Source organism: Capsicum annuum, chromosome 3 (genome assembly GCF_002878395.1).
Source record: "Capsicum annuum cultivar UCD-10X-F1 chromosome 3, UCD10Xv1.1, whole genome shotgun sequence".
NCBI classification, from domain to species: Eukaryota; Viridiplantae; Streptophyta; class Magnoliopsida; order Solanales; family Solanaceae; genus Capsicum; species Capsicum annuum.
Genome location: NC_061113.1, coordinates 13,317,212 through 13,333,570, shown reverse-complemented (window position 1 = coordinate 13,333,570; position 16,359 = coordinate 13,317,212). Strand labels below are relative to the sequence as shown.

Sequence of the window (16,359 nt, the reverse complement as noted above, 5' to 3'; positions counted from 1 at the left end):
ATGTGGTTTATGACTGGATTTTTGATAAACACATTTATTTTATCCCTTTTCTTGGGTTGCATGCCACCACTCGATGTACTAATCGTCCCCGAACGCTACACTGTTTCATGATGTAGGTTCCGCTGATTTTTCTTGTGACCCCTGTGCAGCGTTAGGTGGTTTGGTACTCCTGTCGATCAGCTGTGAAGTGGTGAGCCCTCCATCTTTCAGAAGAGCCGGACTCTCTCTTAGTTTTCATTTATTAGTCTATCTCTTTTGAATTTCTTTTGTTATTATCGGAGGCATGTCCCAAGTTAATTGATATACTTTGGATTAGAGGATTTTGTGGCTAGTATCGGGATATTATTATTGTTTCGTTTTGACTCTCAAACTTTCTTTTTCATTTATATTTTCTCTTATTACCTTGGCAGGCTTCCGCTGTTTATTATTATTAATGTGCTCTTGAGGTAAGGCTAGGGGTCATATCGGGCGTTGGTTGGCTTGGGATACTCGCCATGGCCATACCCCGAGCGTTGGTTGGCTTGGGATACTCGTCATGGCCAGACCCCGATTTGGGTCGTGACGATGGCATCCTGCGTGTATATGCCACATAGGACGTGTATGTCTAATTATTCAACTTTATACATGTTTAAGTGTCTACTTTGCATACCCAAAACTGGAGGTTATAGAAGGAACTTGAGACCAAGTTAAAGGACATGTTTATGTATTATGTTTTTTTTTCTTTTTAGATATACTATTGTCATTTTTGTATAAATAGTTAAATAATTGTTATATTTAATAATTTTTACTTTGTATTTTTTTTGACATTAAAAGGGGCGTCTTAATATAATCGATAAAGTTGATGCAATATAATTAGGAGGTCACGGGTGTAAGTCATGGAAACAGCCTCGGGCAGAAATGCAAGATACAGTTGCATGTAATAGACCTTTGTGAATTGTGGTTCGATCCTACCTTTGTGAATTGTGGTTCGATCCTTCTCCGAATCTCTTAGCGAGAGTTTTAGTATACCGGACTCACTGTCCTTTATTTTTTTGGGCGTTAGTTACCAAATTATATTTAAAATAATATCTTATAGTTTATTAGAAAATAATATTGTAGTAGTAATTAGCTGTGCCCATTTTTCGGTTTACAGGTATGTACATTCCAATCTACATGTATTAAGAATTGGATTATCACACTACTTTCATGGTAAATGCTTATGAAGAGTCTATATATTATTATTCTTCCAATAAGAGGAATTATAAGATTGAAGAAATATTGCAAGCTTTTTAATTTGAAAAACCATATCCAGCAAAAGAAACGTAATCATGAATTCGTTCTTTTTCTCAAAGTAGAAAAACTTGTCCTAGAAAACTTAACATTTTTTCTTTTTTAGATCAAATATTTTCGATACCTATGTGTATTAAATAAAAATATCTTTTCACGTCTTATACTATCTTTAAAAAGAAATTCTTTATCATGATCCAAATGTATGTAGCTGAGGAAAACAATTAAACATCTACCCACAAAGTAAAATTATCATTTGTTATTAAATCATCATTTTGCAAAACATATATAACATCAATAGCTAGATAAAGGTAAATATTATAATAATTGAATAAAGTTAGAGAAAACATCGTATACAAATCCTATACCCAAACTAAGCTAAACATAGAGCATCTACAATACCTTAATACAAGAAGATTAATAGCAAATCACACGTACAGAAAGCTAACCTAACACGGTGTTCAATATTACAATTTACAACCCACAATGTGTATTAATGCAGCAATATCCGTATTAATATCGAAAAAAATACATAACAATACGTCAAACATTCTACTATGTCATAAAATGAATGCATGTAATGATGTAAATCACATGTAATTTATCATATATATATATAGAGAGAGAAATATATATATATATATACACACGTACACTTGTACGCTCAATACGTCAAACATTATATTCTACTATGTCATACATCCATATTAATTTCGTTATCAACATAAGCGGAATAAGATGTATCAGGTCTTTATATAATATAAAAATCCAACAGATTGATGTATGGTCTAATTTTACACTCAAAAGATACTTCCATTTAATTGTATAATTATTACATTTGCACCTCGAACATGTTTCTTTTGGCGAACTGATTTAATTATCGATGCTTTTTTACATATATGTATTTCTGTCAAACCTGTTGTAAATGTAACGAATTGAACATGGACGATACACGAGGTCTACTTCAACCTTTTTTTATGTGTCTCTTCATGTTGTAACACTATTTGAAAAAGGAAAAATCTTTTTCCCTAACATCAACGGTGTTATAAATAGTTAAAATAACATTTCTAAGTTCTTTTTTGTCTATGATGAATCATTATTGCAACAAAGTTTACCCCATAATGATTAGAATTTTTTTAATGGATTTAATATAAAATGACAGTGTTGTACATTACATTACTAAAAGATGTGAACTTTTGTTGAAGTGTAAACTTTAATATCAATTTTCTACGGATTCCATTGAAAATTTAATTGAAAAATCATGTATTTTAGTATTGTTAATTATTTTTTAATAATTTGTTAAAGTTAATACATAAAAGTGAATTTAGAACTAAGATCATCATAACAGTTGACATAGTAAATACTTAGGGCAAATCATTTGTTTCCCTTAATTATACCTTATACCTCACAGGACTGCCTAAAACCTCCAACCAAACATTAGGATAAAATAATCCAACATTTTATCTCGAAATTATTATACCTTATACCTCAAACCAAACGACCTTACCATTTCTTTTCTAGCATGTTTTTGTCTTGAGTCAAGGGTCTATCGAAAACAGTTTCTCTATCTCACCGCAGAGGTAGTTGTATGGACTACATACACTTACCCTCTGCAGACCCCACTTTGTGAGAATATATTAGGTATGTTGTTGTTTGTTTAATAATTAGTTTAAGTTAGTACATAAAATTGAATCTAGAACTAAGATTTTCATAATAGTTGACGTAGTAAATACTTAGGGCTAATCATTTGTTTTCCTTCATTAGAGAATGAGCTATTAAATTTTGATATAATATTATGAATATTCATGCCGCGGTGGAAAAATTGTATGTCTGTCCCATTTAGTCCAACTAGAATTTATAGTAGTTCTGATTATATTAAGTACCTCTGGGCTCTGACAGACATTTTGGCGGCTTCTATTTGATTAAATAGTAATTTTTTAATTTTAGAAAGAAAATTATGATGCGTAGAATTCTGGAATGAATGATACCAACATATATAAGAAGATTTTAGACTACAGTAACAACACAAAAGAATTTCAATGACACAGAGAAAAGCTATACTAAAACTTCAAGGGGGTTAATACAACTTTGTAAATAAGGAAAAAAAACTTGAAATAGAATATCCAAGCAATGGGTAGTTCAGATAATTTACAATAAACATTTTAGGCATGAATGCTTTTGGCCTTAAAGACTTAAGCTTACGTCCACACTGCTAGTTTCGTTATCACAAATGACCTGTGGTGTGAATTTCAACTGAGTTGGATCAGTTCTGTGCATGATAGGGAAATCCATCTCCTTTATATATGGTCTTGCTAACTGAGGAGCAGTTTCATTTAGGTCAACAGGTATTGAATTTGAACCTCGAACATAGGTCCTTCTTGTTGGTTGAAGCATTTTTTGGAATTGATTTGCATGCATGTTTCTGTCATTATCATTTCCTCTAATTGAGAGAGGATGATATGATGGTGGTGGTAGTAGTTGTTGGTTTGTATACAGATCTTTGCCATCATGGTTACCTCTAATAGAGGTGGCAAGATATGAGGGTGGTGATGATGGTGGCAGTAGTTGTTGGTTTGTATACAACTCTTTGTCATCACGATTACCCCTAATAGAGGTGGCAAGATATGAGGGTGGTCGTGCTGGAGACAATAGTTGTTGATTTGTATACAGATCTTTGTCACCATGATCACCTCTAATAGAGGTGGCAGGATATGAGGGTGGTGGTGGTGGAGGCAGTAGTTGTTGGTTTGTATAGGTGGAAAGATATGAGGGTGGTGGCGGCGGCGGCAGTAGTTGTTGGTTTGTATACAAGTCTTTGTCATCATGGATACCTCTAATAGAGGTGGCAAGATATGAGGGTGGTGGTGGTAGTGACAGCAGTTGTTGGTTTGTATACAGATTTGGTGGTGGTGGAGGCAGTAATTTTTGGTTTGTATACAGATATTTTTCATCATGGTTACCTCTAATAAAGGTGGCAAGATATGAGGGTGGTGGTGATGGTGGCAGTAGTTGTTGGTTTGTACCTCTAATAGAAGTGGCAAGATATGAGGTTTGTGATGGTGGCAGTAGTTGTTGGTTTGTATACAGATCTTTGTCACCATGATCACCTCTAATAGAGGTGGCAGGATATGAGGGTGGTGGTGGTGGAGGCAGTAGTTGTTGGTTTGTATAGGTGGAAAGATATGAGGGTGGTGGCGGCGGCGGCAGTAGTTGTTGGTTTGTATACAAGTCTTTGTCATCATGGATACCTCTAATAGAGGTGGCAAGATATGAGGGTGGTGGTGGTAGTGACAGCAGTTGTTGGTTTGTATACAGATTTGGTGGTGGTGGAGGCAGTAATTTTTGGTTTGTATACAGATATTTTTCATCATGGTTACCTCTAATAAAGGTGGCAAGATATGAGGGTGGTGGTGATGGTGGCAGTAGTTGTTGGTTTGTACCTCTAATAGAAGTGGCAAGATATGAGGTTTGTGATGGTGGCAGTAGTTGTTGGTTTGTATACAGATCTTTGTTATTATGGTTACCACTAATAGAGGTGGCAAGATGTGGTGATGGTGGTGGCAGTAGTTGTTGGTTTTTATAGAAATCTTTGTCATCATGATTACTGATAGAGGTGGCAAGATATGAGGGTGTTGGTGGTGGTGATAGCTTCTGATTAATATAAACATCCATGCAATCGGCATTACCTCTAATTGGACAGTGACGATATAAGGATGGTGGTGGTGGTGGCAACAGTAGTTGTTGGTTTACATGCATGTTTCTATCACTAATGTTATCTCTAACCCATCGGGGATGATATGATGATGGAGGTATTGGTGTTGGTGGTGGCGGTGGTGATTGTAAATTGGCTCTTTTGTTTATCATGGTTTGTACATGTTGGATCACATCTGAAAGTTTTGGTAATGGTTTACTTATGTTGTTTGAACCTCCTACAATAGCATCTATCTCTTGGTCGATTGGATGAGATTGAACATGATTTATGAATTCTTGATAGGCATGAACAATTTCGGGATGAAAAGGGGGATGGAGCAGCGATGGATAAGTTGACATCCTGAAAAACAAAATAGAAAGGGAAGCAACATAAAAAATGTTAAATATTCGAGGTCAAGCAACATAAAAAAATTAACCTAAAAAGAGGAAAAGTACTTCACCTATCTGATGAGAATGAAGGTGGCGGCAACCCTGATAGTTGTTGGTTTACATACACATTTGTGTCACTAACATTATCTCTAACCCAGTGGGGACGAAATGACGATGGTGGTGATGGTGACTGTGCATTAGCTCTTTTGTTTCTCATGGTTTTTACATGTTCAACTAATTCTGAAGGCTTTGATAATGGTACACTACGAGTATTTGAACCTTCTGCGACATGTATCTCCTTTTGTTGGTGTGTTTGATGAGATTCAACATGAATTATTAGTTCTTGAAAACCGTAAATGATTTGGTCACAAAAAATACACTGGTGCATCGATAGATGAGTCGACATTCTGAAGCACAAACAAAATAGAAGCAACATCAAAACTATTATTTAAGCTCAAACAACATAAAAATTTTACCTAGAAAGAGGCCATATTTACCTATATGATCCTATCAGAATGAGGAGATGTTACTGAATTCATGGTAATTTTTGAGACTCTATGAAGGATTTATAGGCCAGTGCAATGAGACTTGTAGATTTCACATCTCTTATTTTGGTAATTAAATGTATTAAAGAGATAGATTTGCAAAAACAAAAAAATTGAATGTTATTGATGTCTTTTCCTTGTTAGAGTTATTAGTATCTTTTATGCTTATATTTTTCCAATATATGTATATAGTTGGTTAATTATTTTCTAAACATTACCAGAAAAATGGTTTTCCTCTTTTGAATTTTTATTTCTCAAAAGGAAATTACCATTAATAAGCTAAAATAGTTTTGTATAAATAGTCAAATATTTATTGATTTTTGGTCTGCTTTTAAATGTTAACTACCAAACTATAATAAAAATTATATCTCATTGGTCATAGAAAATGATATTGTTGTAGTAATTGTTCTGCCCTTTTTTCTTTTTGCACATAAGTACCTTCCAATCTAGATGAATTCAGAATTAAATTATCACAATTATTTCATAGGAAATACTTATGGCCACTTTATTATTCTTCCATTATGAGTAATTATGAAGATTGAAGCAAATATTGCAAGGTTTTTAATTATGAAAAATGTACCTACCAAAAGATCAACAAAACCATGGTATACTAAAAAGACTGTCTTACTCGATGGTTGCCAAATTTATTCTTTTCCTCAAAGTAGACAAACTTAGCCATAGAATTTTTATTTTTTTTCCTTTTGATAGGTCAAACAATTTATATTATAGATATTCAGTACATAAAATAACTTTTCACATCTTGTATCTACCCCTAAAATTTTTTTTAAATCACAATCCAAATTTATGTAGCTGAGATAAGCAATTCAACATCTAAGACTAAGTAAATCCATCATTTGTAATTAAATCAACATTTCCCAAAGCATAACTTCATTAACTAAATAAAGGTAAATATTATAACAATTGAATAAAGTTTGAGAGAATATTGTAAAGCAAATCCTAAATCCAAACTAGTCAGAGAGCCTCTACTATAACCCGATAAAAAGAAATTAAAGACAAATCTTATTTACAATTAAACTATTATATTATAACAATTAAAATTGTGTTAGTTCCACATCATAAGTGGACAATTCAACTAGGGAGATGAAACAACATAGGAATCAATGGTAGCATTCAAAAAAGGAATTTACAATGAGTAAAGTGGTGAGTAATAATGCTTATGTAAGCATCAAAAACCTTATTTTAAAATTCTGGGATAAATCTTTCATAAAAAGATGAATGTATATAATGATGCAAATCACATGTAATTTATCATATATATAGACGTAAACACATATGATCGGTGCATTAAACATTTTTTTATGTCATACATCCATATTTATTAATTTTGCCATCAACATAACAGACAAAGATTTATCAGGTCCTCTACTCTAATAGGAAAATCCAACTCATTTACGTATGGACTTGTGAACTCAAAGAGATTTTCAGTTAGGTTTATAGTTTTAACATTTGCCCTTCTAACATGTTTCGTCTAGCCAATTTAACTGTCACTATCAAAAGTTGAGATTGCGATGACACCCATTCCAATACCATTGATTAACCCTAAACTGACAAATTTCACATAATTGCGGAAGAAAATACATGAAGCTTCCAGATTCTATGGTGATCTGGAAGAAGAAAGAAAGAGGAGAAAGAGAAGCAGCTGAGATTTTTCCATTCTAATTAGAAAATGAATCAGTTACGGATATTTGATCACTCATACATCTATATATACTGTCCAACTAACCAACACACTAGTGGTAGTTGTGCCAACTAATTGACAGCTGTAAGATTCCTAACTAACTCCACTAATACCAGCAATTAACTGTTAAAACAGCAACTAACTTCCATATAAACTTAGCTATGTGTTTATTTTATCAAGGCACCTTAGTGCACTTGTCTAATACTTTCACATCCCCCCTCAAGCTAGCAGCAATAAAGATGTTCTTCATGCCTAGCTTGGATACTAGTAACTGATGTTGGACACAAGTAAGACCCTTGGTAAGCAAGTCAGCAGGTTGTTGATCAGATGCAAGATACACTGTCTCAATCAGACCAAGTTGTATCTTCTCTTGGATGAAGTGACAGTCAATATCAATGTGTTTGATCCGCTCATAAAACACAGGATTGGCAGTAATCTGCATAGCAGACTTGCTATTACAATGTACTGGAATAAGTAATGTAACACTGACACCAAGCTCTTTGAATAAGCCAACCAACCATACTAGCTCAACAACTGTGGAAGTCGGACTTCTGTACTCTGCCTCAGCAGAGTTTCTAGAAATGGTAGATTATTTCTTGGACTTTCAAGAAATAGAAGAGCCACAAAATTTGATAAGAAAATCAGTAATAGACTTTCTGCTATTGGGACAAACCCCCCAGTCAGCATCACAAAAGGCTTGAAGTTGAGAACCAACCTGAGAAGAAAGTAAGATCCCAAGTCCAGGAGCTGACTTGAGATATCTTACCACTCTAAGAGCAGCATTCATATGAGATAACTTTGGAGAGTGCATATATTGACTAAGAGTCTGAACAACAAAGGAAATATCTAGCCTGGTCATGGTAATATACAACAGTCGATCAACAAGCCTTTGATAACTGGTGGGGTCAGGCAACAAAGAGTTTGTAGAATCACCACCAATATGAGCATCAAACTCAACTGAAGTAAGTTTGTGATGTTATTCAAAAGGTGCAAGAACAGGTTTCCCCCCAGCTAAACCTGAATCAGAAATGAGCTCTAAAGCATATTTCCTTTGATGCATGAGTATGCCCTCACTACTCCTAGCAAACTCAATGCCTAGAAAATATTTAAGAGGACCAAGGTCTTTGATTTTAAAGGCAAGCTGCAAAGAATCCTTAGTTTCTTGAATCAAGTCAATATGATCACCAGTAATGAGTAAATCATCTACATACACAAGAACTACCACAATATGTCCATCAACATGTTTAGTGAAAAGTGAATAATCTAAATGGCTTTGAGAAAAGCCAGAAGAAATAAGGGTAGAAGTCAATTTAATGTTTCATTGTCTAGATGCCTGTTTAAGGCCATATAAAGATTTAAATAACTTGCATGTCTTACCAGTCTTATTAGTACAAGCAAAGCCCGTTGGTAAAGTCATATATACTTTCTCGTTTAAGTCACCATAAAGGAAAGTATTATAAACATCCAACTGATGAACTTCCCAGTTCTTGGTTGGTGTAACAGAGAGGACTGATCTTACAGTTACCATTTTGACAACTAGCGAAAAAGTCTCTTGATAGTAAATGCCCTCTGTCTAGCTATACCCTTTAGCAATTAGCCTGGTCTTGAATATCTTAACACTACCATCTGCTTTATATTTGATCTTGTACACCCATTTATAACCTACAACTCTTTTATGGGGAGGAAGTGGAACAATTTTCCAAGTATTATTAGCTTCTAAAGCTGCAATCTCAAATCTTAGCTTTCATAGCTTCAACCCACCTGATATCCTTAGATGCCTCAGTGTATGAATGAGGTTCAACATCTGCAGAGATCCAAGCAATGTAGCATTGATAGGCAGTACAAAGACTTGAATAACATACAACATTATTAATAGGGTACAAACAATTATGAGTTTTGGAAAAAACATAGTCCTTTTGCCAAATGGGAGGTTTAGATGGTCTAGTTGACCTCCTAATAACCAGTTGTGTCTGAGTTGATGAAGTTGTAGCGGGTAATGGAATAGGTTCAATAGAAGGAACAACACTACTGTCTTGTGGTAATGAAGCAGCAGGAGGTGTTGCGGGAACAAGTAGGGGTTCTGTAGGAACAACTAATGGAATAATGAAAGTGTCTACTGAGGAGTCACAGTGTATATGATGCAGAAAAGAGGGATCATGATGTTGAGGAAAAAGCTGAAAAGGAAAAATATGTTCAAAGAACACCACATTTCTACTAATAAAAAAGACTCCATCTTCTAGGTCAAAGAGTCTGTACCCCTTCTATGACACTCCATAGCCAAGAAAATTGATTTTACTGCCCTTGCTTCAAACTTGTCACCTCTGGGTAATTTAGTAGCATAACAAAGACAACCGATGACCCTTATATGATCATATGAAGGTGTTTTCTGAAAAAATAGTTCATAAGGTGTCTTGTGATTCAATACAGTAGAGGGGGTTCTATTGATGATATAAACAGTAGCTTTAATACACTCACCCCAAAAAGATGCAGGCAGATGTCCTTGAAATTTAATAGCCCTAGCAATCTCCAAGATATGTCTATGTCTTCTCTCAACCACCGCATTCTATTGTGGGGTATAAGGGTAGGAATTTTCGTGCAAAATTCCATAATTCTCAAATAACTCATGACAATATCTGTTGAAAAACTCACTACCGTTGTCTGATCTCAAAGTCTTAACAGATGTGCCAAATTGAGTATTGACATAACAATAAATTTTTTAAGCAATACAACGACATCAGACTTTAATTTCATAAGAAAAGTCCAGGTCCATCTAGAATAGTCATCAACCAAAGTAAGAAAGTATTTCATTCCATGGTGAGTAGCAACTTTGTAAGGCCCCCAAACATCCATGTGTACTACTTGAAATATTTTTGTAGACCTACTACTACTAGGATTGAAAGAAAGTCTACACTGTCTTGCTAAAGGACAAACATCACAGTTTTTTAAAGTAAAAGAACCACAAAAATTCAAACCAGAAACTCTTTTAAGAACTGCAATAGGAACATGCCCCATCCTCTTGTGCCAAAGATCTTCTGTCATCATGTTCCCTACTTGTAGGCAACTCCTACTCCTTTGATGATCTGTCATCTATCTTGTGTTGACCACATACAAACCGTCAAGCACCTTATCAATCTCCTTGAACTTCCTAGTACATAGGTCCTGGAGAATGAAGAAGTTTGGATAAAAAGAGGCACAGCAGTTTAGCTCTTTTGTCAACTGAGAAACTGACAAAAGGTGAAACTTAAAAGCTGGCACATAAAGGATGTTAGATATAGAATCACCTCCTGACATTTGAGTACTTCCAACATGAGTAATGTGATTTGACTCTCCTGTAGGTAATTCAACTTTTCCTGCACTTTCTACTAAAGTATCATTTTTCAAAATATCCTTATTTCCAACCATGTGGTTGATTACACCAGTATCAACAATCCATGTATGATTTAATTATATCGTTAACATCTTCAATAGAGAAATCACCTGTAATGTGAGCACTTCCTTCTGTAGCAGGTGTATGATTCAGCATAGCAAGTACTTTATTATGTTACTCAGGTGTTAGAATAGGCCTTGACATTATTTGATTATATTGCTCTTATGTCAACATAGGTCCCATGTATTGTCCTCCTGGTGTTGCTATTAATGGCATGGTCTGTCCTGCAGCCACGTTTGCCTTTTTCTTTCCTTTGTAATCCTGAGGATAACCAATGAGTCTATAGCATTTCTCTCTAACGTGCCCCTTCAAATGACAGTAATCATACTCCTATAGCTTATAACAAGTGGCTCTAGTATGTCCCTTCATATTACAATTATCACAGTACATGGTTTTTTTCATATTCTGATATTTGGCAGTAAGCAATGTTGTAGGTTCAACTATATCTCCTGAATTAAGTGACCCTATCACAAACTACCTTTGACTCTCCTCTTGAATCAGCATAGCATAAACTTGATTTATACTAGGTAACGGCTTTATCATTAGTATTTGACTACGACCATGTGCGTAACTATCATTCAGTCCCATAAGAAATTGAAATAACCTCTATTTCTCTAGATATAAAACAAAATCCCTTGATCTCTCACAGTCACAACAAGGAGAAGGAGCTAAAGTACCATATTCGTCCCATAAGTCTCTCATCTTAGAAAAATACGTAGAGATGGTCGAAATCCCCTATGTCAGTATCGCAATTTCTCTGTGTAAATAGTATGCACGTGAATCATTTACCTTGTCAAAATGCTCCTCGGGGTTTTTCCAGATCAAAGTTGCACTCGTGCCATAGAGAATTCCAAAAAGCAAGCTTTTATTTACATTTTTCATTAACCACGAGACCACTATAGCATTACAGCGATCCCATTACTTTGCCAATTCTCCATTGTAGTGACTTTGAGCTATCGATCCATCAATAAATCTCAATTTGTTTTGCCCTAGTAGGGCCAACTTTATTGTGCGACTCCAGATTGTATAATTCTCCATTCCTTTTAGCTCGATCCCCACTGACATTGATCCCATGGCATCGGAAGGATACAAATACAATAGATATAAATGATCAATTTCAACAGTTGCTACACCAGCTCTATCTGCACTCTGTGCAGCACTAATTCTTGTGTTTTCCATCAGCAGAATAAAAGGAAGAAAACCAAACAATTCATGTGAGAAATTTAAAAAAAAATTACGATGAATCTCTATAATTTCAGTCAATTATCAACTGAAATTCTCAAATCCATTCACGTCCTGCTTTGATACCATGACAAATTTCACATAATTACGAAAGAAAATACATGAAGCTTCCAGATTCTATGGTGATCTAGAAGAAGAAAGAAAGAGGAGAAAGAGAAGCAGCTGAGATTTTTCCATTCTAATCAAAAAATGAATCAGTTACGGATATTTGATCACTCATACATCTATATATACTGTTCAAATAACCAACTCACTAGTGGTAGTTATGCCAACTAATTGACAGCTGTAAGATTCCTAACTAACTCTACTAATACTAGCAACTAACTGTTAAAACAGCAACTAACTTCCATATAAACTTAGCTATGTGTTTATTTTATCAAGGCACCTTAGTCCACTTGTCTAATACTTTCACATAAACCAATTCAAAATTTAACAAAATGCAAAACAAGAAGTAATTAAGAAGTGTAAATAATTATGTCTTAAAATCAAGCTTTCATAGATTAAACAAAAGCGCAAAGTAAAACAAACTACAAACCCAAAGCTTTAGTTGCGCCAACTCAAGCGAGGATCACCTGCCGCTAGTACTATGTTTGAAACCTACACAATAGAGGTGCAGAAAACAAGCTTGAGTACAAAAAAACATATTTACTCACCATCATCATTAACTAATCCTTAAGTGAAGCAATGACAATGGTCGGTCCAATACTATTCTTTCTAACGCTTTGTTATACGTATAAGTATAAAATCTCAATTCAAAGACACACTAACAACTAAAGACATCACTAATCATCTCATGAATAATATCAGAGTCCAAATAAATACCAGAAATGCTAAACTGAGGTTTACCCCACCACATGAGATTGATTTGTCTAAACTCAGCACTTTAGCATTTAGAATCACGTTAAAAAACATTGCTAACATTTAGCAAGCTGACAATAGGCATCCAAAATCAAGTATTGTATTAGTCTATAGAAGAGGATATATTATGGCTTGGTCACATGAATAAGCATAAACACAAGGAGGATAACATATAGCACTAGATAGACACGATAAGCAAATGTGAGCTTACTCATTCCAATTAAGCTCACACTAACCTTAAGAAATATTTAGTCACACACTATTATATGCATGACTTTGTAAGAGGAGAACTTTAGTAAGAACAAGTCTTAACTCACCTCAAAGCTTTAACTTCGATTCACTTTTTCAATTTCCCATATAAATGAGCAAGACTTACACCCTAATGACAGTTTAAAATTGTGCGGACCTATGCCAGATCGTACAATACCACTAACATGTTGGACAATGACAAATGGTATCACAGTTACTTCAATATCATCATCGTCGATAATGGGTCAGAGTTCAACTAAGTTTAGATAAATCTTGAGAAGGTAGTACAAACCTCAATGTGGAGTTTTTTTTTTTTGACAAATCTCATGTGATGGGTAATTAAACCTCAATGGGAATGCTAAGTTCAAAAGAGAGGATGTGTATGGTACCCTAGCTCAGGATAAAAGTTCCACATTAGTAAAAAAAAAACACATGAGAAGTTAGATATATAAGTAAGCAGACCTTAGATCCTAGTGACCATTATAAAATCATGTTGGTATAGACTCAAGCAGTCAATCTCACTAATGAGCTAGTTAAATATACTTGGCACTAATGAGCTAGTCAATTATACTTGGTACTAACTTAAAATAATGTTCGTTATCTCATTTATACATGACCCTCGTTACTTATTACCCCTTTATTTAGCAAACCAATACACTCACACATCGTAAAGAGTCAAGAAAAGTCAAAAAAATTATGATTTTCCCTTCTGCAATGCCTCCGAACAAGTGAACTGATCAACTCTATAATCTAGGTGAGTATATGAGTCCGCAGACCCCCATTTACGAGTACCAATCTGATAATTTATTGAGAAGTATGATCATTTTTCTATCTGCTGCTCGAGTTAGTTATACTATAGTTGAGTTGATTATCAATAAGTATGGAGATAAGCATGGAAAGACCAATAATCATCATCATCCTTTCATTTTAGAATCGGTCGATGATACTGCTAAGTACACAAGTTTTTCATACTCACTCTGCACTTGTTACACCTTTTGTGTGCAGGTAGTGGTGTTGGGTTCTAGATTAAAAAGTGTAAATGGAAAATGGAGGGAACCAAGTGGAGGAAAAAATTGAGATAACATTTAAAATGGAAAGTGTACTAAAAAAAATGAAAAAGTCTACTAATTCTCCCACATTGGTGGAAAAAGGAAACTTTCAAGTGTTTATATTAGGAAATACTTACTTCACACGGTAAGTGAGGTAAGAATCAAGAGGTGCCTCACACCGTCGTCGTCGCTCGACTCGGCTTCGTATATGGGAAGAAATCCAATGCACTATTACCTTTTTTCGGACATGACTGTTCCAAAGGATACAGGCTTAGGATGAAAAAAAATTCCTGCATTAAAACACTTCTTGTTTTCTAAAATCGTTGAGTGAGTTCGAAGAGAATCAAATCGTTTGAGGTACCATTACAGTCGGATTGTTAGATCATTTTATTCTGGGAGGAAAATTCTGCAACCTCGGATACTTGAGGGGAATAACTTCCTTAAGGACACTCCGTGAAATCGGAGGACTTGACCTTTTCTACTTCATCTAATTTTCTCTGTAAAATTCTGAAAACACATTTTCTCGAAAGGTCATTTTGATCTTGTGTTGAAGGTGTTGCATAACTTAATAAGTGTTATTGTTTATACTTGAACTTGTGTTGAAGTTGTTATGCCAAAATACAAAATTTGTGTACCCGAAAACAACAATCTTAAGGAAATAATTTTAATCTTTATTATTTTGATTTTTGGAGATTAAAACTTTAAGTTTTCTACTTCGTTTGAACTTAACAAGTGGTTTGAAGAAATAAAATCTTCATCACAAGTTAGAGGTCATCCGTTTAGCGATTGAAAGTCATAAAAACTTTATCGTTAAACTAGAAACAAGGGGTGTTCAAAGTTGCTACAACTTTATAAGTAGTATTTCAATATACTAAATTTACTGTCTTCTTGTGATAGGAAAATAACTACTGACAGTTAAGTGAATGATGCTGCAACGAATGTGGCAACAACTAATGTTTCCACAACAAGTCGTATGAGTGTTCCGCAGACAATGTCACCAGTGAAGAAATTCAAAAAATTTACGGATATTGACTTTAAAAGGTGATAACAAAAGATGTTATTCTACCTTACAACGTTGTTTCTTCAGAGATTTACATTTGAAGAAGCTCCAGAGGTTCCTGAAGGAACTTTGAACCAGGAGAATTTATCGTTATGGAGGTGTGAAAACACTCTGATTTTCTATGCCAGAATTATATTATAAGTGGCCTCCAAGATGGCCTATACAATATGTATAGGAAAATGAAGATGGCAAAAGAGTCATGGGGGGCGCTGGAAAGAAAATACAAGACTGAGGATGTTGGAACCAAAAAGTTCCTCGTTGTAAGATTCCTCGAATATAAAATGATTGACAGAAAGCCTGTTGTATCTCAAGTCCAGGAACTGCAAGTTATTATCCACGATCTCTTCGCGAAAAGTATGAGTTTGATGAATACCTTAGTTGAACATATTAAAAATGTTCTTAATGTTCACATGAACTTAATTGTAGGTTTGGTTATGAACGAGGCGTTTCAAGTCGTGGCAATAATAAAGAAGTTACCACCTATGTGGAAGGACTTCAAGAACTACTTGAAACATAAATGAAAGTAGATGACAGTTGAAGATCTCATAGTGAGACTGCGCATTAAAGAAGACAACAAAGCCGTGGAAAGGAGGTCGAAAGGAAATTCTGCAATAAGTGGAGCAAACATTGTAGAAAATGACCACAACAACTCTAAAAAGTGAAAAAAAGCTGGACAGGAAAGCAATCAACCTAAGAAAAAATTCAAGGAAAAATGCTTTAACTGTGGCAAGATTGGCCACAAGTCAACAGATTGTCATGCCCCAAAGAAAGGCAAAAAGAAGGACCAAGCAAATATGACTGAATCCAAGAAAGAAATGGACGATCTATGTGACATGCTGTCTGAATGTAACTTGGTGGGAAATCCTCGAGAATGATGGATGGAT

General features: G+C 34.8%; 1 protein-coding gene across 1 annotated transcript; it reads right to left on the bottom strand.

Annotated features, from left to right (window-relative positions):
• Window positions 1-3,450: 3,450 nt before the first annotated feature.
• Window positions 3,451-5,563, bottom strand: LOC124896573 (formin-like protein 20). Its single transcript, XM_047408147.1, has 2 exons — window positions 5,418-5,563; window positions 3,451-5,317 (listed from the first exon to the last, which is right to left on the bottom strand). The coding sequence occupies exons 1-2, from the start codon at window positions 5,561-5,563 to the stop codon at window positions 3,451-3,453; spliced, it is 2,013 nt and encodes a 670-aa protein (XP_047264103.1).
• Window positions 5,564-16,359: the final 10,796 nt, after the last annotated feature.